We start from the raw sequence: 25,604 nt of genomic DNA on the forward strand, positions 1-25,604 counted from the left end.
GGCACTTTTCCAAGCTTGACCACATTAGGTGAAGCCAGGGCTTTTATTTTCCTTTCCCACAGCTTCTTCCCTCAGCACAGAAGGAAGGGGAGCAGGGAAGCATGTCTGGGCAAGCCAGGACATGTTCATGCCTCTTTTGACCTATTTAGGCCTACCATGACACCCCCTCAGTTGTCTTCCTGTTCGTTCAATAGTCTCTCACAGATCATAAAACCAGCAGACAATTGTTTTGCTCTGGATTAACTCCAGTTGGAGTTTACTTCATTCTTGAAATATAAAGCTTCAAATGGGGGACATTTTCCCACCACCTTAGCAATTCTGAGTAGGACAGAAGAAGTACTTTATTTGGTTTTGCACCTGAAAGCTCTGTTGACCTTTTTCACAGCAGCACAACATTACTGCATTGCATTCAATAAAGCACATATAAAGCCAGCAGGGAACACCTCCTGGTGCAGGGCCGACAACATGTGCAAACAGACTGCAAGGCAAGAAGTGAGTGTGTGCTGGGAGGGCAGAAACACCAACGCAGTGCTATTAAGTACAATACAGTACAGAGTATGGAGCACAGTGCTTCCAGCTTCTGAGACAAATAGCATGGAATGGCATTACACCCACTACCACCAACTCTATGATCTCTACCTAAGAAAGCACTTAATGTGGCTTTTAAAGTATAAAGAGGGTGTGAAGCAGGCTGCTAAAGGTGTAACAAGGAACCATCCAAAGCAAGCTGTACACCACCGTGTATAAGAGCCATATTTCTGTAGCTACAGATGGGCAATCCTGCTTTCTGCTAGAATCACTAGCTGCTGTGCAAATTCTCAAGAGTGTGGTCTTCCTCTAAACTGTATGAAGGAAAGAGAGCTCTCCATTCCTCAATTTAGGTTAAGCAAGCTACAGATGCAGAGCAGATGGAACAAACAGTATACAGGTGGACTTCTGACATTTTTTTGAGGAGTTAATCCTACCTGGTTGTTAGTTTTATGGCTCCCATCTAATAATATCCTCATCCATGCCATTATTTCTGTACTTAAAATTAAATGGAGAACTGCTTTCCTAGATGAGGATTAGAAAGCTGAAGATTTGTAGAACTGAGCACCTACCTGTTCTTTTCAAAGGCCAGTTATATTCCACACACAATTTTAAGAGCTGCTTGGGTCTTTTGCACATCTGTTCATGCTGTGAAGGATTTTAAGAAAAAAGAACAAGTGTGCCAACCAGAAATGTGTTTTATGCTACCTAAATGCCAAGCATCTAAAGTTAATACCTCTATTTTGTGTCTCCTGTGAAGTTCCTACAGAACTGTTTTGCATTTCAATTTTCAGGAGTATCATTTACTACCTCATTAATTTATTAAAGTGTCATCAGATATCCAGAAATTTCAAGCTGATGAAAAGGACACTCTTTAAAGAGAGACAATATCACCAAAATGTGTTTAAATATCATCATCAGAAAAGGCTCCTTCAATGAAATGGAATGCTTTCTCTTTCATTCATGTATTTCTTACCCTCTAAGTTTAAACATGCCTTTCTACAGAGGATGCTAAAGGCAGTTCACTCCTCCTTAGTTGTGGACGAATTTCTTGCTAACAGAGGACATGAATTGATAAACAATGAGCAACCCCATGCTGCAGAGTGTCCTTGGATCCATCCCAGAGGCAGGAAACCAGGTGGTGAATAACAGCCCCCCACATGCAGCTGCAGGAGGCAGGATCTGCTGGCCGCAGGAGGCTGACCCTACAAGTTGTTTAAGTTAACCTATCTGTACCTCACACACAACCTTAAGCCAATCTGTACCTTCCACATGTACCAATCTTAACTAAGCTAGCTATGCACACCACTTCCAAGTTAGCATATAAATCACTGCATCACGGGAATAAAGTTGGATTTGGAGAACGATTACCTACCCACATTGGTGTTACAATCATTACTCTGGCGGTGCACCACCAGCACTTAGTCAATCCAATTGCAGTATGGGTAAGCCATTCACATTATAGACTATACACACAGAACAACACATCCTTCTAAACTTGACAACCCTACAGACCTAATCTTTGTACAAACTTCCCCTTAATACCTCTTAAGCCTGTTAGCATTACAGTGGTAGGTCAGAATGGCATAACAACTTGCCTAACTGGCCCAATTTAGACTTTCTTTCTCTTTCATCTCATTCAATCCAGCTGTGTAGTCAGACACAAGGAAATAAATCAACAAACACATACGTGTTTTGGTGATGGATGTGTTTATTAAAGATTAAAAGAGAAAGAAGGCATAATTCAGTCACCAACAGGAAGGCATAATTCAGTCAGCAACAGGTTTGAAACATTGCATTCCTGAAGAGATTTCTGTGGTGTTCTACACTGAACTGTAAAACTATTTCCCATACCGACCTATTGGCCTTATATCCCTGCTGCTTGCTGACATAATCAATAATTTAGCATTGCAGACATCCAAAATAATATATCAGTTTTTCTTCTTGTTCACAACTATGCTTGCTTTAAGACTTACGTCTATGTGTTTTCTTTTCCCCTAGGTAATGCATTTGTGGTGAGCCTCGCTTTTGCTGATCTGGTGGTGGCCTTGTATCCATATCCCCTGGTGCTCTTAGCTATTTTCCACAATGGATGGACACTGGGTGAAATACACTGTAAAGTGAGTGGCTTTGTGATGGGACTAAGCGTAATCGGCTCTATTTTCAACATCACTGCCATTGCGATAAATCGATATTGCTACATATGTCACAGTTTTGCCTATGACAAAGTGTACAGCAGCTGGAACACAATGCTGTATGTCTCCTTAGTCTGGGTATTAACAGTAGTGGCAACTGTGCCAAATTTTTTCGTTGGCTCTTTAAAGTACGATCCACGCATCTATTCGTGCACATTTGTTCAGACTGCAAGCTCCTACTATACCATAGCTGTCGTGGTAATTCACTTCATCGTTCCCATTACCATTGTGAGCTTCTGCTACCTTAGGATTTGGGGGTTAGTGCTTCAAGTCAGAAGACGAGTCAAATCGGAGACAAAGCCAAGACTGAAGCCAAGTGACTTCAGAAACTTCCTCACCATGTTTGTGGTATTTGTGATTTTTGCCTTTTGCTGGGCACCTCTCAACTTCATTGGACTGGCTGTAGCCATAGATCCCATGGAAATGGCACCAAAAGTTCCCGAATGGTTGTTCATTGTAAGCTACTTCATGGCCTACTTCAACAGCTGCCTTAATGCAGTAATATATGGACTTCTTAACCAGAACTTTCGGAATGAATACAAACGAATTTTAATGTCACTCTGGATGCCAAGACTTTTCTTCCAGGACACATCCAAAGGAGGAACTGATGGTCAGAAGAGCAAGCCTTCTCCTGCTTTAAACAACAACGACCAAATGAAAACTGATACCGTGTAAATAGTCAATGCAAGTGTTTGTCACGGAGAAACCCAAGAATATAGATCTAATGCTCCTTCCCTTTGTTTTTGTTTTCATTTTATATATATACACAGATAGCACTTTGCAACTGGAATACTGTCTTGTTGATAAAGCACATTGCTCTCAATTTAATGATTTATACAAGACATCAACTGAAAATGCATTTCAGAGTTAAAGCGGCAGGTGAATGAAAGCTGGTTTAGCTTTGAGAGCTGAATTCTGCTTCCAGGTATATGAGTGAGGCATTTGTTCACTTCAGTGGGAGTTTTGCACTCTTTAGACAAGATCAGGATTCGTTTCTCAGAAGATGTAGTGAAGGCACTTGTCTATGTGCACCACAGCTCATCAAGGCTGCAGGGTGGCATTTCCCTGCCTCCCGTGTCTGGTTTTCACAAATAAGCCAAAAATCACATTTCTGTGCATGTATTGGTGACAGTGGTAGTATCTTTGTATCAAACATGTAAATTAGAGAGAAGAACATTTGTGTAAAAACAATTATTAGCATTAGAACCTTTCCACACAGGTTTTTCATGATTGGGAATACAGTGTATTTACTATGGTCATCTTCTGTGGGTAATTTTATGGTAAACAATCCAACACAAATGGATTTCTTATTACTCATTCACTTTATGTAATACTCTTCCTTTAGAGAGGATTGAATTTTCATTATGCTCAACTTATATACTTAAATATGTACATCCAATATCACCTGACCCACTTTAGCACAACTTGGAAAGTTGCAACAGGCTGGAAATTGCAGCATACAACCTGCAGTGGCGACTGGACGCTAGGCACAATATCCTACATCATCTCAAACAGTGGCAGACCAAAAGAAGCCTTTTTGACTATAACAGTAGCTGAACCATTTGCCTCACATATCTTCATCTAATCTTGAACAAAACCCACTGTTGGTGTTAAGCTAAATGTCAGTGTTTTTCCTATGTTTCCTTCCATCTGGGGTGATAAACAGACACGCAGGGATGAGATGTGTTGCTTTGTGGAGGTGCTGTTTTCCTTTCACCGACTTTAGAAGGAGATTTAGTTACTATTTCAGACATCTCACTTTGGGTAGCTAGAGGAGGATTTGTGTTGCCTAAAGATGTGATATCTGTTTTCTACATTCTGACTGTCATTCATGGAGCTCCAGGAAATTCATAATTTTATCTTGAAACAGGCATCCTTACTGATCAGGAAAACTGATCAGCAGTGCTCACTGACTGCATCTTTGTTGATTGTAACAGAAATCAAGCACCTTATGTAGAAACATTTCAGGCAAGGACAGGTGGCCTCAGTCCCTGTGAAGTGTACCTACAGTTCACATTTGCACAGCTCATAAAATAAAAATCAATGGTTTCAACTTTCTTTTCAAACTGAATTTCTTCTTTTTCAGGTAATACTTCATTACAGTGACTGTAGTGGGTTGGGAACTTCTCCCAAAGGGTTGAAATTCACCAGGCCAGCTTAGATGGATTTAAAATAAGATGAAGCTATATTTACAGTAAAACTAAATTTACAAATATATATATGTAATATATTTGCAAGTATTTACAATCCTATACAAATTAGAAATAATACAGAAATCCAAACTTCATCTCCAAAGAAAGAAAGTCCAGATGGGACCAATTGCACCCTCTCTTTCCCAGATAGAAAACAACCAGCAATGCTCACATGTATCAGGAACAGTGTGGCCAGTAGGACAAGGGAGTTTATTCTTCCCCTGGACTCAACACTGGTCAGGCCACATCTTGAGTACTGTGTCCAGTTCTAGGCTACTCAATTCACCATCCCTGGAGGTGTTCAAGAAAAGACTGGATGAGGCACTTAGTGCCATGGTCTAGTTGATTGGACAGGGCTGGGTGCTAGGTTGGACTGGCTGATCTTGGAGGTCTCTTCCAACCTGGTTGATTCTATTATTCTTTGTTATTTAGTCAGCCAAAGTTAGTAGAAGAGATTAGAGAGAGAAGTGAAGAGAGAAGTGCCCCAGAGCAAAGAAGCCAGAATTGCTTATACTATGGCTTTTTACACCTTTTAGCAAACTAATGAACAATACAGATTGTATCATTATTATTCTTGTACAACCAATGATCTTATTTCTCTTATTAGAATATTCCAATGAGCCTTAAACCAGCACAGTGACCACACAGTTCAGATTGCAATATGTGCTGCTGCACCCCACAACATCATAGTAACTTACACAATGTGATTGGTATTATCTTTAAATCTCATCTCCAAAATTATCAGGTGTGAATTTTACTACAACAACATTTCCCCAATGGAATCCTGCTCTGCCTGTTTTCTGCAAAGCCAGTGGAGCTGTTTAGCATGTCAGGCACTGATACTGAACCCTGGTGCACAGGCAGTAACTCATGCTTGTTAAAGTCAGTTTTTATCTTCTGCGTTACTGCAAAGGACTGTATTTGAGTTCACTGGGAAATAAATCAAATTCAAAACATTTACCTTAAAATGAATTACATATAATTTATATTAATTTGGGCTATTAAGTGCAACTTTTGAATGGTGAAATGCCTCTGCATAGCAATATTTTATTTTTCCATGTAGTAAACTACCTATATCAAAAGCCTTAAATTAACTTTCTCTCTTCTCTTACTATAATTCAAAATCAACTTTTCCTCAATTTACATTTGAAGGGGGAAATATAAATGTAATTTAAAATAAAAATAACCATCAAGACAGTTACAACATGACTTGGAAAAGTAGTCATGAAGTTCCTATCAGCTCTGTACAGATTTGTGCATCTTTCAGGAGGTGATCAGTTTTCACAGAATCATAGACGATTGGAGGCTGGAAGGGACCCCAAAAGGTCATCTAGTCCAAGCCCCACTGCCAGAGCAGGATCACCTATATCAGATCACAAAGGAACACATCCAGGCATTGAATATCTCCAGAGAGGGAGACTCTACCTGAAGGGTGGTTGTGGCCAGGAGGAGGTTGCTCTCTTCTCTCAGGTGGCCAGCGCCAGAACGAGAGGACACAGCCTCAGGCTGCGCCAGGGGAGATTTAGGCTGGAGGTGAGGAGAAAGTTCTTCACTGAGAGAGTCATTGGACACTGGAATGGGCTGCCCAGGGAGGTGGTGGAGTCACCGTCCCTGGAGCTGTTCAAGGCAAGGTTGGAGGTGGCACTTGGTGCCATGGTCTAGCCTTGAGCTCTGTGGTAAAGGGTTGGACTTGATGATCTGTGAGGTCTCTTCCAACCCTGATGATACTGTGATACTCCACAACACCCCTGGGCAGCCTGTTCCTGTGTTTCATCACCCTCACTCTATAATAAAACCCTTTCTCATGTCTACATGGAAATCCCTATGCCTCAGTTTCCACCCATTGCCCCTTGTCCTGTCGTTGGCCATCACTGAGCAGAGCCTGGCTCCATCCTCTTGGCACTCACCCTTTACATATATAAACATGAATGAGGTCACCCCTCAGTCTCCTCCTCTCCAAATTAAAGAGCCCCAGCTCCCTCAGACTCTCCTCATAAGGAAGACATTCCATTCCCTTCATCGCCTCTGTGGCTCTGCACTGGACTCTCTCAAGCAGTTCCCTGTCCTTCTTGAACTGAGTGGCATAGAACTGGACACAATATTCCAGATGCAGCCTCACCAGGGCAGAGTAGAGGGGGAAGATATTTTGTTAAATAACAGTATTTACACCAGCACTTTATGACCAAAAAAAAAAAGAGGAAAACAGTCAGATAGCTTTTGTGTTCTGCACAAAGTAACCAGTGAAAGCAGAATTACAGCCTCAGGGACAAAGTTTGTTTGCAGAAAATGCGGAGTGTTCTCAAACAATTCATATGATCTCGATTAAAAAGTGTTGTATTTGCTGTTCATTGAAAGAAATAGATCTATTTTAGTACTGTTCTTACAATAAAACTCTGATTAGAGGGGGGAAAAAAAAGCTTACCTTCACATAGGTGGAGGAAGAGCACTTGTAAATTCTGTTTCAGTTAAGAGGAAAGTGGAGGTACAGCAAAACCTAAATGAGATTGAAACGATGCATTAGTCTTATCCTGTCTCACCATGCAAGTGAAAATTTCACTCTCAAGAAAGAATCAAAACTAAAGACTCAGCCCTATTACTGCTGACTTGAGTGAAATTGAAGTTTTTATGGCAAATTATTGACTGAATAGACTAATTCTGTCTGGCTCATTCTCAGGGGCAGAAATACACTTCTGCCTCTCCACTTCTTCCTTTAAGTACATGTTACGATAAAAACGATCACTTTTATTTCCCAATTGGATTTTTTAAGCACTGCACAGGCCTGAGAATTTACCAATGAATAAATACCTATAGAAGTTTGTATATATTTCTTATTATGTATATAACATAATTTTGATCACCTGGACAATTTCTTGCATTTTAAAGGCACTTAGAGATTTAATGGACAATTTCTTGCATTTGAAAGGCATTTAGAGATTTAATGGAAAACTTGGAAGAATTTATTTTCAATTCCATATTGATATGTCACTATTTAAACTGACTCTTGCAGACCTGCTGTATAATAATAAATCTATATTTTGCCTCGAGTTCTAATGAGCATGCAAAGAGACCACTGTGTATGTCACCTGTTGGACATGTAACTGATTCCTGTTCATTGTCCTGTTAGTAACACATCCTGCTGTAGTGAGAAACAAAATGACTGAAAAAAAAATTTAAAACCTATATTTTTATAAATATTTGTGTGGCATAAATTTACTCTAGGGTAAGGATCACAGTTGATACATTGTCAAAACCCATATACCCAGAGTTTAACTGGAGTCGGAGGCTGAAGCAGAGGAACGTGACCCAATGTGTCCCATTGAACCTGGTCACAAAGGTGAGAATGTCACAGAACAAGGGAACACAGTCTCAAGTTGTGCCAGGGGAGGGACAGGCTGGATGTTAAGAGGAAGTTCACAGAGAGAGTGATTTGCCATTAGAATGGGCTGCCCAGGGAGGTGGTGGAGTCACTGTCCCTGGAGGTGTTCAAGAAAAGACTGGATGAAGCACTTAGTGCCATGGTCTAGTTCATTGGACAGGACTGGGTGCTAGGTTGGACTGGATGATCTTGGAGGTCTCTTCCAACCTGGTTGATTCTCTGATTTAGTAACTCTAGCAACTTTGGTGTTCAGTTCTGAGGACTTTAATTCTTGGGGAAGCTTCTATGGAATACTGTTGGTGTTTATTCACAGAACAAGTTCATCTCATATCCTTGTGCAGGCAATACTCCAAATAGTTCTACAGCTACAAAACAAAGCCTTGAAATTGTTCTATAAAGAATTGTTCTTGGGTGGAATAAAGAACAGCTGGCCACAGTAAGAGCACTTTTAAAATTGAATTTTATGTGTGCAATATATACCAACTCATTTTGATTCTCTGTAAACTTACTGAGATTCCCTTTACCTACAGACGTGATTAAATCAGATAAATCCATGCAGGCTGATATTGGCTGTGGTAAATGAGGTCCGTAGGAGCCAACTGTGTTTTTAAATCAGAGACTAATGAAGATTGGAGGTTTTGTCCTGAGGAAAATCAAACAAACAAACACGTAAACAAGTCATGTGACCATATTTCAGATTGCTCCCTAGAGGAACTTTGTGGCAAATGACCTTTTTGCGTGTCCTTAATGTCAATGTAACCATTTCATTCGGGAAGAGTAAAACCAAAAAGCTTTGCAAAACTCCAATGCATTAAACTACACAGACTTGCTCCAAAGCAAACAATACTCTACTGTAGAAACACACACTTTGCAATACCCAACTTTCACAAGGCCCCAGGAGACTCTGGGGTTGCACACAATAACCTAAGAGTAAAATATGGGAGACCCCACAATGATGTATTTCAATGCCTTTTAGTTCGACCACAAAACAGAGCTTGCCTAATTCCTGTGAACACAAAAGCAGTGCAGGAATGTACTAGGCCTGGGAAGTAGTCTGAAAGCCTGCTGATTTCCAGAATGGCTTATGGAAGGGTAAGACCACAGCTATTGCTAATGCAAATTAGCTGCACCAGGAGAAGTTTAGGCTGGATGGCAGGAAAAAAATTGTTCACAGAAAGAGTGATTGGCCACTGGAGTGGGCTGCCCCGGGAGGTGGTGGAGCCATCAGGAAGATAGGGACCGGGGGGTACTGATAGACAGTAAGCTGAAGATGAGCCAGCAGTGTGCCCAGGTGGCCAAGAGAGCCAATGGCATCCTGGCCTGGATCAGGAACAGTGTGGCCAGTAGGACAAGGGAGGTTATTCTGCCCCTGTACTCAACACTGGTCAGACCACACCTTGAGTACTGTGTCCAGTTCTGGGCCCCTCAATTCAAGAGAGATGTTGAGGTGCTGGAACATGTCCAGAGAAGGGCAACAAAGCTGGTGAGGGGCCTGGAGCACAAACCCTATGAGGAGAGGCTGAGGGAGCTGGGGGTGTTTAGCCTGGAGAAGAGGAGGCTCAGGGGGGACCTCATTGCTGGTGCTGGCCAGGAGGAGGTTGCTCTCTTCTCTCAGGTGGCCAGCTCCAGTACAAGAGGACACAGCCTCAGGCTGCGCCAGGGGAAATTTCGGCTCGAGGTGAGGAGAAAGTTCTTCACTGAGAGAGTCATTGGACACTGGAATGGGCTGCCTGGGGAGGTGGTGGAGTCGTCATCCCTGGGGCAGTTCAAGGCAAGGTTGGATGTGGCACTTGGTGCCATGGTCTAGCCTTGGGCACTGTGGCAAAGGGTTGGACTTGATGATCTGTGAGGTCTCTTCCAACCTTGGTGATACTGTGATACTGTGATACTGTGATACTGTAAAATTACCTGAAGGGAAGTCATAGCCAGGTGGGAGTTGGTCTCTTCTCCCAGGCAACCAGCAACAGAACAAGGGGACACAGTCTCAGGTTTTGCCAGGGGAGGTCTAGGCTGGATGTTAGGAGGAAGTTCTTGCCAGAGAGAGTGATTGGCATTGGAATGGGCTGCCCAGGGAGGTGGTGGAGTCACTGTCCCTGAAGGTGTTCAAGCAAAGCCTGGCTGAGGCACTTAGTGCCATGGTATAGTTGACTGGTTAGGGCTGGGTGCTAGGTTGGACTTGGTGATCTCAGAGGTCTCTTCCAACCTGGTTGATTCTATGATCACCCCTGGAAGTGTTTTTAAAAAGACTGGATGTGGTGCTTTTTTACTTGATTAGATGATATTGGGTAATAGGTTGGACTTGATGATCTCGAAGGTCTTTTCCAGTTTGGTTGATTCTGTGATTCTGTGAAATGTTCCTTAGGAGATACTGTCACTGGCCTCTTCTTCTCATCCTCTGCTTACAGCAAACTTCCAGGGATTTCTTTTTCTGTCTTTTCACTGCATTTGTACCAGTTTCTTCTATTGCTTCCTTTATTTTAATGTCAGGAGCAGCCTAGCAGCCTCAAGGAGAACAATTTGCTTAAGTGGCTGAAAAGCCTGAAGCAGTCTCTACAACTGCCCCCCAAAAAAAGGCAAAAAAAGCTTTTCCAAGAAAAAAACACAGCCTCATGATTTCAATATCAGCATTTTTTCTGAACAGTTTTGAACAGCTACTATCAAAATGGAAAATAACTCTGACAACCAAATGACAACCAATAAGAGACTTTAAAATAAAGAGTATGTCTGGCTTGAAATCACAGGATCACAGGATGTCAGGGGTTGGAAGGGACCCAAAGAGATCACAGTATCACAGTATCATCAAGGTTGGAAGAGACCTCACAGATATTGCACAAAGACATTTTGATCAAATACTACAGCATGTTGAAGAGGAAATATTTTTTTTTGTGAATGAATTTCAATCAATTTTAAAAAAAATCAGGCTTTGGTTTTTTCTGCTTTTGTATTTCAGCATCCACCTAGGGACTTATAAAAGATCTTTTTGACATTGGAGCTGTTACTATCTTAGCCTGCACTTTTCATTACTCTCAAACAGAACTTCACTGAAAGCACACAGCATCAATCTAGATCAAGCAATTGTGTGTTTCTTAAGGTATCCTTGTCAAAAATTAGGCAGAGTAACTGTTACAAATCTTTTTTTTTTTTTTCCTATGTCCTTGGTCATTCAGTTTGTTTAAAAGGTAAGGAACCAGAAATAATTATATGAAGTACATGCAGTATATATAATTTAAGGAATACAACATGGATTTTTCACACTGTAATACATTCACCAATCCCACATGTCACAGCCAGGAGAAGAGGAGGCTCAGGGGTGATCTTATTGCTGTCTACAACTACCTGAGGGGTGGTTGTGGCCAGGAGGAGGTTGCTCTCTTCTCTCAGGTGGCCAGCACCAGAATGAGAGGACACAGCCTCAGGCTGCGCCAGGGGAAATTTCGGCTCGAGGTGAGGAGAAAGTTCTTCACTGAGAGAGTCATTGGACACTGGAATAGGCTGCCTGGGGAGGTGGTGGCGTCGCCATCCCTGGAGCTGTTCAAGGCAGGATTGGACGTGGCACTTGGTGCCATGGTCTGGCCTTGAGCTCTGTGGTAAAGGGTTGGACTTGATGATCTGTGAGGTCTCTTCCAACCCCGATGATACTGTGATACTATGATAAAGCTAAGAGCCAGTCACCCTGATGCTTTTCAAATCATAAGCCCTAATTTAGTCTCCAATCAACTGCAGCATTTTTGTTATGCCTTAATTATTATGTCATTGGAAATCAGTATGCCTATTCTGTTCATAGGGCTAAATTCCTCTAAGGGTCTTAGTCCAGCACTTTACAAGATATCACAGCAGGAAATAGGCATTTTAAGCAACATTACATCATTTTAAAAAGTGCATACAAAGACTTCTTTTCCTTTTGCTCTGAAGTGGAACTAATCTTAAATTGGATGTCACTGCAGCACTGTGAAAGTCTATTCTGCTGCTAAATTTCAAACAGATATTTAGTATTTCAGGATATGTATATAATTAATGGATGTGAACTACCAAAAAGCTACCACAGTGAATGATCTCTTGGGCCAACTGCTTACAATGCCCAGATTTTACCTGAAAATGCAAAAAGCTCTTGCAATGGCTCTCTGGTGTACATCATAAGTTGACAAGGCATTCAACTAATCTTTATTAAAGAACTTTATGCATATGGGTTTTTTTTCTTTGTGTGGAGAAGAGTTAAAAAAGAACCATGCAAACAACATGACAATGCCATAGAATCATAGAATCAACCAGGTTGGAAGAGACCTCCAAGATCATCCAGGCCAACCTAGCACCCAGCCCTAGCCAGTCAACTAGACCATGGCACTAAGTGCCTCATCCAGGCTTTGCTTGAACACCTCCAGGGACAGTGACTCCACCACCTCCCTGGGCAGTCCATTCCAATGGCAAATCACTCTCTCTGGGAAGAACTTCCTCCTAACATCCAGCCTATACTTCCCCCGGCACAACTTGAGACTACTTCTCATATATAGAGACTATATTTCAAATGCAGTACATGGAAAGAACTAGGTGACCTCAATTACCATGTCTTTGGGGGGAAAGTATACAGATTCTTTAGTTGATGCTTCATCTCGTTCTCTAGCTATTGCTTACATTTGCTTGTTGAACAACTTCTGCCCTCATCTTGTTTTCTGGAGTTGATGCTTCATCTTGTTCTCTAGCTATTGCTTACATTTGCTTGTTGAACAACTTCTGCCCTCATCTTGTTTTCTGGAGTTGATGCTTCATCTCGTTCTCTAGCTATTGCTTACATTTGCTTGTTGAACAACTTCTGCCCTCATCTTGTTTTCTGGAGTTGATGCTTCATCTCATTCTCTAGCTATTGCTTACATTTGCTTGTTGAACAACTTCTGCCCTCATCTCGTTTTTTCTGGAGTTGATGCTTCATCTCATTCTCTAGCTATTGCTTACATTTGCTTGTTGAACAACTTCTGCCCTCATCTTGTTTTCTGGAGTTGATGCTTCATCTCATTCTCTAGCTATTGCTTACATTCGCTTGCTGAGCAACTTCTGCCCTCATCTTGTTTTTTTTCTGGAGTTGATGCTTCATCTCATTCTCTAGCTATTGCTTACATTTGCTTGCTGAGCAACTTCTGCCCTCATCTTGTTTTCTGGAGTTGATGCTTCATCTCATTCTCTAGCTATTGCTTACATTTGCTTGCTGAGCAACTTCTGCCCTCATCTTGTTTTTTTTCTGGAGTTGATGCTTCATCTCATTCTCTAGCTATTGCTTACACTTGCTTGTTGAACAACTTCTGCCCTCATCTTGTATTTTCTATGAAACAACAGCAACAATAATAAAAAAGTATGGATTGAAGTAAAAGCTATGAATCAAAAATGGTCGTGTTTGGAAGAATTTTATGTGCTGCTGATGTATTTAGTTCTGCCACCTCCACTCCAAAGGACCACAGTTTTGTTACCACAAGGACTTCACCCCTTGCCCCTTCTCTCTCATGTGCTCTTATTTACAGAATTCTTCAGGTTAAAAAGGTCTCTAAGATCAGTGAGTCCAACATTAACCTGGCACCGCTAAACCATGCCACACATGGACATGTCTTTTAAATACCTCTAGGGGTGGTGACTCAGTCACTTCCCTGGGCAGGCTGTTCCCATGCTTAACAACCCTTTTGGTGAAGGTATGTTTTGTGATATCCAACCTCCTCTGGCACAAATTGAGGTCATTGCCTTTTGTCCTATCACTTGGGAGAAGAATCTGACCCTTACCTTGCTACAGCCTCCTTGCATGTAGTTGGTGAAAGCAATAAGGTCTCCCCTGACTCACCATTTCTCCAGGCCAAACAATCCCAGTTATCTCAGCCACTCTCTAGAGAATGAATCTCTTTGCCTTTCTTTTGAAGAAGCTCCAACACCCGGAATTATGAAGGGATTTTGCAGGAAATTTGAATGCAGATCTCCCTAATAAAATACAATTAAATAACATATCAGAAACAATAATGTCTTCACCACAGCTTGTTAATGAAAGGCATTTGAAGTTCAGGAATCAGCAAAGAGTGTGTATGCAAACCAGGATCCCTACTCTCTGTCTTTAGTCCAGTATGCAACAAACAGGTAGGGGTTAGAAAAGACATCTGGAGATCATGGAGTCCAGCTTCTCTGCTGAAAAAAGGTCTGCTTAGATCAGGTTGCACAGGAAGACATTTGGATGGGTTTTGAAAGTATGCAGAAGAGACTCCTTAATTCAAGTGTGTTATCCAGATTCTTTCCAGGAAGACTCTCACTAACAATAAAGAGTGGTTAAGTGTATCATGATTTTTATTCATGACATGACATGAATAAAAATCATAAAAGGTGTCTTTACAACCATCCAATTTAACTCACGGTGCGGGAACCTCTTAGATGCTACACACTTTGCAGATGCCGTTACTTGCATACACTGAATACTCTAGAGAAGCAGGAATCTCTGAATAACAAGTCTTACATGGCTCACTGAAAATAAAACCTAGGTAAGCAGATTTTCTGCCTTTACTGTTTTCATTGATCTCTACAGACTTGCCTCTCCACAACTCACACTGGCTTAGAGAGCAGAGATGCAAGTGAAAGGTTATGAGGACAAATTTGCTGTGAGTTCCTGTAAATAAAAAACAAATTGCTGCTTCTCAGAGTAATGAGAATTTGCTTCTGCAAATGTCCTCTATTCCCTTAGCATCCACAAATATAGATACAGTGGAGTGCCTATGAACTTCTCACCCCCTCCACTGTGAGACAAGCAGAGGTATATCAAACCAGGTTGCTCGGAAAATAGTTAAGTAGCTCAGAATTCCTCAATGACTGTCAGCAATATTTACTTCCTCCTGTTCTACTGCTGTCACTAACATTTGTGTCATGAGATTGGATGCTAAAGAAAACACCTATCATCAAATCATTGGTAAAACCACAAGTGCCCAAAACAATCAGAATGAAATGGGAGCATTCTATGACTCTAGATGATACAATTAATAAATCAATGCATACTACCTGTGTTGGAAGGTCTGACCCCTGTTTTTCAACTTGTCCTATAGCATGCAAAAATCTCACTTGAAATTTTTGACTGCATCCTGTAATTCTGTTTTTCCAGATTTAGGATAAAATGATCATTTACACTCTCAGGAATGGGATAGAGTGATGAAAAATTCTGTAACGCAAATGACATTTTACCCTATTTTATCTCTCATCAAAAGCATACATAAATAATCTTTTCTTCTCCCCCCCCTCCACCCCAAGATACCAAAGTACAGCTGTAGTCATAAATTTAAAAAACAAAATTCCTTTTATTCTTCCCCCAAATACGACAGCACCTTTATATTTAAAGAAACTCCATAACATCATAAATATTACCAATATGTACCTTACATTTTATGGAGCTTTTTGTATTAATCAAGTGCTTATTTCTTGAGGAGTCCTGTATTACAAGAAGCATGTGTGCTTTTGGAGGGTTGAGTGTCATCTTCTCTCATTAGGTCATAGCCATTCAACACATTCTTTGTTTCCAAGCGGCTGACGGTTCACTTGTTTGAGGCATTTAAGCAGTTTGCACATAGTGTGATGTGGATACATCGTGCCATGTGGTGTTTAAACATGAAGGAAAATGTATCTTTTTAAATCTCTTAAAAGAAAACACCAGTTCACTCTTAGAGACTAGACTCAGCTGGCTGGAAATTAAGACACGAAGCTTTATATTCACAGCTTAGCACAATAGACAAGCAGATATTTACAATATTTACAGCTATAGACAGAAATACACAAGTTAAAAGTAATAAAGAAACACAACAGCCACACCTTGAGTACTGTGTCCAGTTCTGGGCTCCTCAATTCAAGAGAGATGTTGAGGTGCTGGAACATGTCCAGAGAAGGGCAACAAGGCTGGTGAAAGGCCTGGAACACAAACCCTATGAGGAGAGGCTGAGGGAGCTGGGGGTGTTTAGCCTGAAGAAGAGGAGGCTCAGGGGGGACCTCATTGCTGGCTATAACTACCTGAATGGAGGCTATAGCCAGGTGGGGTTGGTCTCTTCTCCCAGGCAACCACCAATAGAACAAGGGGACACAGTCTCAAGTTGTGCCAGGGAAAATATAGTCTGGATGTTAGGAGGAAGTTCTTCACAGATAGAGTGCTTAGCATTGGAATGGGCTGCCCAGGAAGGTGGTAGAGGCATCATCGCTGGAGGTCTTCAAGAAAAGCCTGGCTGAGGCACTTAGTGCCATGGTCTGGTTGACTGGCTAGGGCTGGGTGCTAGGTTGGACTGGATGATCTCGGAGGTCTCTTCCAGTGTGGTTGATTCTATGATTCTATGATTCTAACAGCCCTCCCAGAAACCAGAGTCCTCAGGAGGGGCTCTCATCCACCTTTCTACCTTCTCTCCGCCCCTCTATCTCATCCCAGAATATGCCTTACATGCAAGGTGAATTTGGAGGACTGGCTAGGGGGGTTAGAAGCAGAAGGATTAGTTACACAGAAGAAGGCCAGGGAGAAACACAAACTCTGACAGAGACACACACAGTCTCTCTTATCTGTGTTCTTGTTTTTATACATCTTAGCAAGCCTATGAGTGAAGTAGACTCACCATCATTTTCTTTTCACAGCCTCTAATTTTTCTCATTAAAATATTCCAATTAGACTCAAATTAGCACACCAGTCAAGCAAGGATTTTTTTTAATCTCCTCATACTTAATGTATGCTCTTACCTTTGCAGATGTTGATGGATCTCTTAGTCTGCAGTGTGAAGCACTTGGAAAAGAAACAAGAGACATTCTTGTGATGTTTAGGAAAGTGGGATAAAATATTGTTCTTAATATTCGTATTTCTTCTATGCTGCATGAGAGCTCACAGCAGTAAGGGCTGAACCATTTCCTATGACCCTTCAGACATGTTAGCTGCTGGAAGGATAATGCTTGTCTCTTTAAGCACAAATATTTTAGATTTGGCTGAGGATAGGCTGGATATTAGGAAGAAGTTCTTCACAGAGAGAGTGATTGGTATTGGAATGGGCTGCCCAGGGAGGAGGTGGAGGCACCGTCCCTGGAGGTGTTCAAGAAAAGCCTGGATGAGGCACTTAGTGCCATGGTCTAGTTGACTGGCTAGGGCTGGGTGCTAGGTTGGACTGGATGATCTTGGAGGTCTCTTCCAACCTGGTTGATTCTATGATTCTATGATTTTATCTTCTGGTACCTCAAGCGTTAAACTAGCTTATTTTGAAAGAATGAGTAAACTAAAGCCTAAGAGACCTTTTTCAAATGCCCTCATTGTCATGGAGGGCTTGTAGGCCTGAAAATAGGCTTATTTATGCCTTGCCCTGCCTGGACATGTTTTTCTGCCCAAACCAGAGGTAAACACATTAAATGGATAAAAGGAGCACAATAGGTCTGGTGCCATGAACTCTGGTCTGTTAGGACCCCTGTTTGTAAACATGTTGTGTAAGCCCCCACAAGCTTAGCTCAGGCCTTCCCTAATGCTAGGCCCATGTGATTATCACATTTGGAGAATGCAGGCCTGTGGCATTTGCCTATTATAGAATCATAGAATCAACCAGGTTGGAAAGAGACCTCCAAGATCATCCAGTCCAACCTAGCACCCAGCCCTAGCCAGTCAACTACACCATGGCACTAAGTGCCTCAGCCAGGCTTTTCTTGAAGACCCCCAGGGACGGTGCCTCCACCACCTCCCTGGGCAGCCCATTCCAATGCCAATCACTCTCTCTGTGAAGAACTTCTTCCTAACATCCAACCTATACCTCCCCTGGCACAACTTGAGACTGTGTCCCCTTGTTCTATTGCTGGTTGCCTGGGAGAAGAGGCCACCCCCCACCTGGCTACAATGCCCCTTCAGGTAGTTGTAGACAGTAATAAGATCACCCCTGAGCCTCCTCTTCTCCAGGCTAAACAGGCCCAGCTCCCTCAACCTCTCCTCATAGGATTTGTGCTCCAGGCCCCTCACCAGCTTTGTTGCCCTTCTCTGGACATGTTATGGTAAGGTTTGGCTAACTGCCAAACCTGGTTGGTGATTCTAGTGGCCAAAGGACCATTAATCTCAGCCCACATACAATAAATAGGGGTACACAAGTAAACAACGTGCTCGGACCTCCCCTGCATAGCTCAGACTCCCCCTGCATAGCTCAGACTCACCTGCTTGCGTACTTACTTGCAGAGCTCATTTAAGCCTGCCTATATATATGTGGAGCCCATAGTCTCCCAGCCAGCTGTGCACATCTGCATGCCACTGTGTTATCAGGAGCAGATCCTGTATTGCCTGCTTTTACCTAGGGAGCGCAGTCTCCCAGCAGCCGTGCACACCTTGCATGCCCGCTGCCTATCAATGCCTGGTAAGCGCCACTGCTGCCGAGTTACCAGGAAGCAGACTCTGAATTGTCTGCACGTGATCAAACCAGAGAACACAATGTGGTTTTTTGTTCTGTTATTTGTTCTGCATAGTTAAGGTCACAAAGGTAATTTGGATCCAAAACAAGCTCGGTACCTGTGTGATTCTGTGTTGCTAGGATCAAAAGTTACATTTAATTGAACATCATTCTGAACCACAACGTTTTTTACCCTCTAGGAGCAGTAAAGTTCTCTTAATTCCTTATGCCTCATAACGAGTATGTGATGAAAAAACCTCCAGAGTAGTAGTGAGTGAGGATTTTTTTAAAAAGATGGAATCCATAGAATTCCATTCTCAAATGTTGAGTTCAATCCGCTAAGCCTGTGCCAGCAGGCAAGTTTTGCAGGCTTTTTGGCTGAAACAGCTTTTCATTTTGGTATTAACATGTCTGAGGGGAATGGAGAAGAGTGTGGTCTGAGACAAACTTCACTGACTACAAAGGGAGTTCAGGTAAGTGAAGGCTGTTGGACTAGATGATCTTTCAAGGTCCCTTCCAGCCCTTAACATTCTGTGATAAAATGCTTGCTTTCTGATCGGCTTGTCTGGCCAGCGTTACATTGTGCTGAGACAGCACAGCATCCTTCTCCTGCACCTGAGATCTTGTCTAAGAATCCCTGAACAGAGCATCCAGAAGAAGCCAGGAGATGAGGGCAGAGATTGCATCCTTCGCATGGAGAACAAGGTCAGAGACCATCTACTTCCCCAGAAGCCAGGAGGATTCTCCTTTCCCCTGAAGCCAGGAAGATTCCAGCCTCAAAGTCCATGGGTAAAGACTCCGCTGAAGTTTGGACACTAGTAATAGGCTGCACCGTAGCCCCAGAGGGTGATTATTGATTAATAAGAGTTGTAAGTGCATTAATGGCTCTGTAATGTCTGTTGCCTCTGCCATAGAGCAGAAACAGTTTCCAGCCAGCTCTGCTGGGCGAATAGTATATAGACCCCAAGCAGAATTAAGCCGTGGGGAAACTCCTCTCTCTGTTTATAGTTTGAGTGCTTGCTAGTTATTAATACATTACTGTAGATATTTATCCTAGAATGCTTTCATGACCATGTAGAATCCATTTTAATATTAACATACAGTGGTTGGGGGTGGCAAGAGTTCAGAATACTGAGTTTAATAAATATCTATTTTTATAGAATATTATCTTGCACCAATTAATTTCTCCCCTCCGCCACAATCGGCGTAGGTGGCAGAATACCCCTCCATGACACTCATTCCAGGTAACTATTGCACAGCTTACTATGGAGTGCCTGTAATTCTTCATCATAGCCCTTTTCACTTGTATTGACTGGATTGCCATAGGCTGCAAGATTTACCTTGTGAATTCACAAAGCCTATGATTCTTTCTTTGAAGATGCAACTGCCCTTTGTAAAAAATTCACATCCTCAACTTTGAACTTCAGCAGCAGTCTACTATTTTTACACTTCATTTAAATGTCAATGTGTTATTTTATAAACTTCAAACTTCTAAACTGCTGCATGATTTCCAGAGTTCACAATGAAGGTTTTCATGTTGGAATGACATTTCCTGTAGATTATACAGAAAGAAGTCTCCATAGTTACACAGTGTAAAGAGGAAGATAAGAGTTTCAGCAGAAGAAAATTTACCTGTGGTCACAGCTGAGCTGTTAACTGGTTAGCCACACTGAAATGGAGGCCAGACATTATCAAGTTGCATTTAGAGTTTGTGAAAGACTCTTGGAAAAGAACATTTAAATCTCCTATGCAGCCACAAAGAACCAAGGACCTCATCCCATGCTGGCTAAGTAAGAGCAATTTGTCAGCACAGTTGGTGTATGTATACAAGACACATACAATTTCCAGACCCTGGCAGGTCCAAGCTGGCAATGGTAGCAGCAATAGTGATGCTGCCTTTTGGTGTAGGAGGGGGATGATGCACTAGGGATTCCACTTTTCAGTAGGGTGGCCATAATCATACATGGCTAATAAATGACATCTTTTCTGCTGCAAGTGTATGTGCTAAGTAAACAAAAGCCAAGCAAAACCACCCTGGGATTTCATCCTATCATGTAAAATAGGAACAAGCTCTTTTGCCCAGAGTGGAACCAAGTGAAAATCTTCAGGAGCTCAGACAGTATCAAAACCAAACAGATGCCAGTTCCTTCCATTACATACTCTTTCCTTCAATCAGTACATCCAAAGAATTTAACCTCTGCTTTCCTGAAACAGAAAGAAACAGTAGGAAATGTGTGGAAGAACTAGCTGCTCTCTGTGTTTCTTACTATATTCACATCTCAGCTACAAAGGCACAATGGTTATGCTTGCTAGACACACATACTTCATCAAAAAAATGGAGTCTGGAGCATCCCAGAGCTCCAGCTACTTTTAGATTTGCCTGATTCTTGTGTCTGTCTGTCTGACAGTCTGTCCCCTGATGGTAATTATATCACTTTCACCACTGATGTTGTGGGCAGGCACTGGGGAAGTCCCAGACTGCACTCAGCAGCAGATGGGAAATGGATTCAGGAACTGTATTTGTGAACTGGATTTAGGAACAATCCAATTGGAATCAAAGGCAAAATAGACAGAGTCCTCTTTGGACACCTGCTGTTGAGGAAGAGAGCCTGTCCTTTGTGATTCCTCAGTGCTATACTGAATCTGGCACTATTCAATGACTACAACAGGAGAAGAAGGTCACCTGTCCTGTCCACTCCACCCTGCAGGTGTGGCCTTTTACTCTGCATCCACAACATAGCAGAAAAGATTTACTAGTAACCTTGATTTTCATGGGAGCAAGTACAAGCAAGAGCCTTTCCACACATCAGTTCTCTGTGGCTACTATGAACATTGTCATTATTACTTCTAAAGCTAACACTGTGAAAATATGCCATACACTTCAGAAAGTGCAGCCACTTAGAGAAGAGACTGAGCTGAAAAGTCAAATTCACTGAAAAGACTTAAGTTTTGTTCTAACTCAAACCAGGACACAGGCTAAATGATAGATCAGTTTCATGAAGATGACTGGATTTCCTTTCAGATTGGTGTTCTAGTTACTCTAATCAGGAAAGAAAGCTGATCCCATAAGTAATAAAACATCTACTTAATCACTCATATGTTTCTTGGTTCCTGTCAGACATGCAGTTTGCTATAGACCACACTTTCTTGCCCTTTGCAATTGGTGCCATAAAAAAACCTTTCTAGAGGAGGACTCCTCATAGATGATCTGGATGAGGGCATGGAGTCAGTCATCAGCAAGTTTGCAGATGACACCAAGCTGGGGGCAGATGTGACTGAGTTGGAGGGCAGAAGGGCTCTGCAGCGGGACCTTGACCGCCTGGACAGATGGGCAGAGTCCAATGGGATGGGGTTCAATAGCTCCAAGTGCAGGGTGCTGCACTTTGGCCACAACAACCCCATGCAGAGATACAGGCTGGGGTCAGAGTGGCTGGAGAGTAGCCAGACAGAGAGGGATCTGGGGGTGCTGATTGATACCCGCCTGGACATGAGCCAGCAGTGTGCCCAGGTGGCCAAGAGAGCCAATGGCATCCTGGCCTGCATCAGGAATGGTGTGGTCAGCAGGAGCAGGGAGGTCATTCTGCCCCTGTACTCTGCACCGGTTAGACCACAGCTTGAGTACTGTGTTCAGTTCTGGGCCCCCCAGTTTAGGAGGGACATTGAGATGCTTGAGCGTGTCCAGAGAAGGGCAACAAGGCTGGGGAGAGGCCTTGAGCACAGTCCTATGAGGAGAGGCTGAGGGAGCTGGGATTGGTTAGCCTGGAGAAGAGGAGGCTCAGGGGTGACCTTATTGCTGTCTACAACTACCTGAGGGGTGGTTGTGGCCAGGAGGAGGTTGCTCTCTTCTCTCAGGTGGCCAGCACCAGAACAAGAGGACACAGCCTCAGGCTACGCCAGGGGAGATTTAGGCTGGAGGTGAGGAGAAAGTTCTTCACTGAGAGAGTCATTGGACACTGGAATGGGCTGCCCGGGGAGGTGGTGGAGTCGCCATCCCTGGGGCAGTTCAAGGCAAGATTGGACGTGGCACTTGGTGCCATGGTCTAGCCTTGAGCTCTGTGGTAAAGGGTTGGACTTGATGATCTGTGAGGTCTCTTCCAATCCTAATAATACTGTGATACTGTGATCACTCCACTATCATCCCCCTTGTGGAAGAAGTGCTTGAGACACTTCTGATTTGGCAGCTTTTCCACCCACCTTGGACTTTTGCCGCATGGATGCACACGATTGGATATCACTTGCTGGAGAGGATACCAGCAGAGAAATCCAGCAAGAGATCATCACCAAATGCCTGTCTCACCTCTGTGAGTAAAGCCAGCTGTTCCTTTAATTCTCTGCTCAGCCTGACGGATAGTGGGCTAAAGCTGTATTTGTAGCTTAGCCTTTTCAATTTCCTGACTTCCTGAATCTCCAAATCTGCCCATAGCATCCTGTGAAGATTTTCCCCAATCGAATTGAGCCTGTAAATAAACCTAAACTAATTCTGTATATAGTTTGGGGGTGGAGTTTTCAGGAAAATAAAATAATTTGAATTTTATAATTCCTGACTCAGCCACTTTAATTCCCTGCCTCCACAACAGCTTCCCATGCCAGTTTCATAGAATTGGACCTTTCTAGCTAGAGGGGTATGAAGCAGAATTATTTGCCTCTATGGAAAGAGTAAGGTATTAGTCTTAAGAGAGCTGAGTTGAGGGGAGCTTATGTTGATAGAATCACAGAATCATAGAATCAGTCAGGGTTGGAAGGGACCACAAGGATCATCTAGTTCCAAACCCCCTGCTATGGGCAGGGACACACTACCTCAGATCAGGCTGGCCACAGCCTCATCCAGTCTGGCTTTAAACACCTTCAGGGATGGGGCCTCAACCACCTCCCTGGGCAACCCATTCCAAGCTTTCACCATTCTCATGCTGAAGAACTTCCTCCTCACATACACTCTGAACCTACCCAGCTCCAGCTTTGTTCCATTCCTCCTAGTCCTGTCACTCCCTGACAGCCTGAAAAGTCCCTCCCCATCTTTTTTGTAGGCCCCCTTCAGATACTGGAAGGCCACAATAAGGTCACCTGGGAGCATCCTCTTCTTCTCTCCTCAGAGCCTCCACATGATATCTGCAGGTGATCTGGGCGTCCAAGGTCTTATTGCACAGAGGAATCTGTGTACCAATTTAGTGCACCCTACTTATAATCCAGTTGCCTGGCAATAGGTATTCACTGATATTTTGAATAACATGAAAAATCTGAAGCTACATCCTAAGGCATGTCTGACAAAGGACCTGTGGGAACCGTGTACACTTCTGGAGAAACTCTAGGGCATTGCAGATTTGAAACACCCTTACATAAGTTAGTCAATTGGATCCCTTGTGTCTGCTCAGCAATTTGCTTTCTGTAAGTTTTGAGTAGATCTCTCGTAGATGTGGGTTTAGACACTTGATTTATGTATGAAAAATTCATTTTGAGGTCTTAATTTAGAACCAAACTCTATTAGTGACTTCAGCTGATGCCAAATCTGATCCAACTGAAGCGTCAGCACCGTACCAGCCCTGAAAATGAGTTGAGCAACAGCAAATTTTCTGGTGGGCAAGAAAGACTGATGAACAACCATCAAGACCCTTTCTAGAGTTGTTTGTTTCCTTTAATCCTAAAACCAGCAACAAAACAAACCCAAAAACTCATCAGAGGGGTAATTTTTTTTTGCACAGGAGTAATAAGGATGCGCAGTCATTACGAGCACAATTACAGAGCCCTCTGGAAAGTAGTAATTATAAGCAGAATTACAGAGACATCTAGAAGGTAATTAATTGTTCTGACATGCTGTGCAGTTGTAATTGAGGTCTGCTGGGGCAAAAAGGCTTTGAGCAATTATTATTTACTCACTAATTCAGAAAGGTTCTTTTTATTTACGGCCATTTGGTTTTATCAAGTAACTACCCAGAATATTTATAGTATCTGCAGTCTGCTCACTATTCGTTTGGAAACAAATGCAGCACATTCACAGTAGGTAAGATAAAACCCAGTATTATGTCATCAGTATGGAGGCAAGAACCTTTTACACAGCATTTAGAGACACTCCCACACAGATCTGAATCACGCATGTAGGCAGGTCTCCCTATTACCTCTCCCTGACTGACTCAGAGGGGCTGCTTGCCCACAGAACGAGGAGGATTTTCTGCAGGGAATCTAGCAAGGAATTAAGCTTAATCAGGTAGGCAGCTGACATGTGAAAATCAATTTAAATGTTTAGACTTTTAAAGTTTTGCAATACTACTAATGGAAGACCTACTTTCACTAATTAAAAAGATTCATGTAGCTTTGCAACATCAGTAATGGAAGGCTGACACTCAAAGAGGCCATCAGATACACACTACTGTATTTTAGTGGGTCATGGAGATTTGGAAAACAGTAGGTAACTGCATAGGCCATGGACCAGTTAGTTTTAAGTGTGGGTCTCTGCATTGCTCAAAACTAAGAGTCTGTTTTCATCTTTCTCCATATTCCTAAACCACCACATTGCTTGTGGAAAGAAGATCAGATAATGAGTAGCTTCTCAGCCTCATTTCACACAAACATCTTCAATGCAAACACCTAGCACTATGGCAACCACGTTTAATAAGTGCATAGCTTATAGTAATTAAATAAATTCATTCAAATTAATTTACAATAATAATTGTGTCTAATGTAATTTAAAGCATGCCAGTGGAGTTTTCTGTCTTTTTTCTTATGAAAGAACCTCAAGCCTCTAGAATGTTTTCCAGCAAAATCATGGACCACTAAGAAACCAGTTAACTGGGAACTGCTTGCTTTTGCAGACCATTAAGAACTGTGTAATCTCCAGTGATGTAGAGACCTCAGGCTGAAAAAATCACATCCAAGCCAGAAACAATTCCCAGAGTTGAGAAACACAACACAGGTTAAAATCTAAACAAATTCAGCTCAG

The 25,604-nt window shown here is 42.5% G+C and overlaps 1 protein-coding gene and 1 long non-coding RNA gene across 3 annotated transcripts in view; one reads left to right on the top strand and one right to left on the bottom strand.

The window, feature by feature from the left end:
* The window catches only part of MTNR1B (melatonin receptor 1B), a 40,606-nt gene extending 35,644 nt beyond the window's left edge, over window positions 1–4,962 (top strand). The window contains exon 2 of the mRNA XM_064169939.1: window positions 2,530–4,962. Within this exon, the coding sequence (XP_064026009.1) occupies window positions 2,530–3,398 (869 nt within the window). The 3' untranslated portion in view covers window positions 3,399–4,962. The remainder of the gene's footprint in view (window positions 1–2,529) is intronic.
* Window positions 1–25,604, bottom strand: part of LOC135189496 (uncharacterized) — a 39,905-nt gene that overhangs the window by 1,897 nt on the left and 12,404 nt on the right. Inside the window, exons 2-3 of one of the 2 annotated variants that reach the window (XR_010308110.1) lie at window positions 7,338–7,409; window positions 1,101–1,176 (exon numbers count right to left, since the gene is read on the bottom strand). This is a non-coding gene — a long non-coding RNA (uncharacterized LOC135189496). Of the gene's footprint in view, window positions 1–1,100; window positions 1,177–7,337; window positions 7,410–25,604 lie in introns of those variants that run through there. The other variant, XR_010308107.1, reaches the window with a different exon arrangement.

The sequence above is a fragment of the Pogoniulus pusillus genome, chromosome 3 (genome assembly GCF_015220805.1).
Source record: "Pogoniulus pusillus isolate bPogPus1 chromosome 3, bPogPus1.pri, whole genome shotgun sequence".
Lineage (NCBI taxonomy): Eukaryota > Metazoa > Chordata > Aves > Piciformes > Lybiidae > Pogoniulus > Pogoniulus pusillus.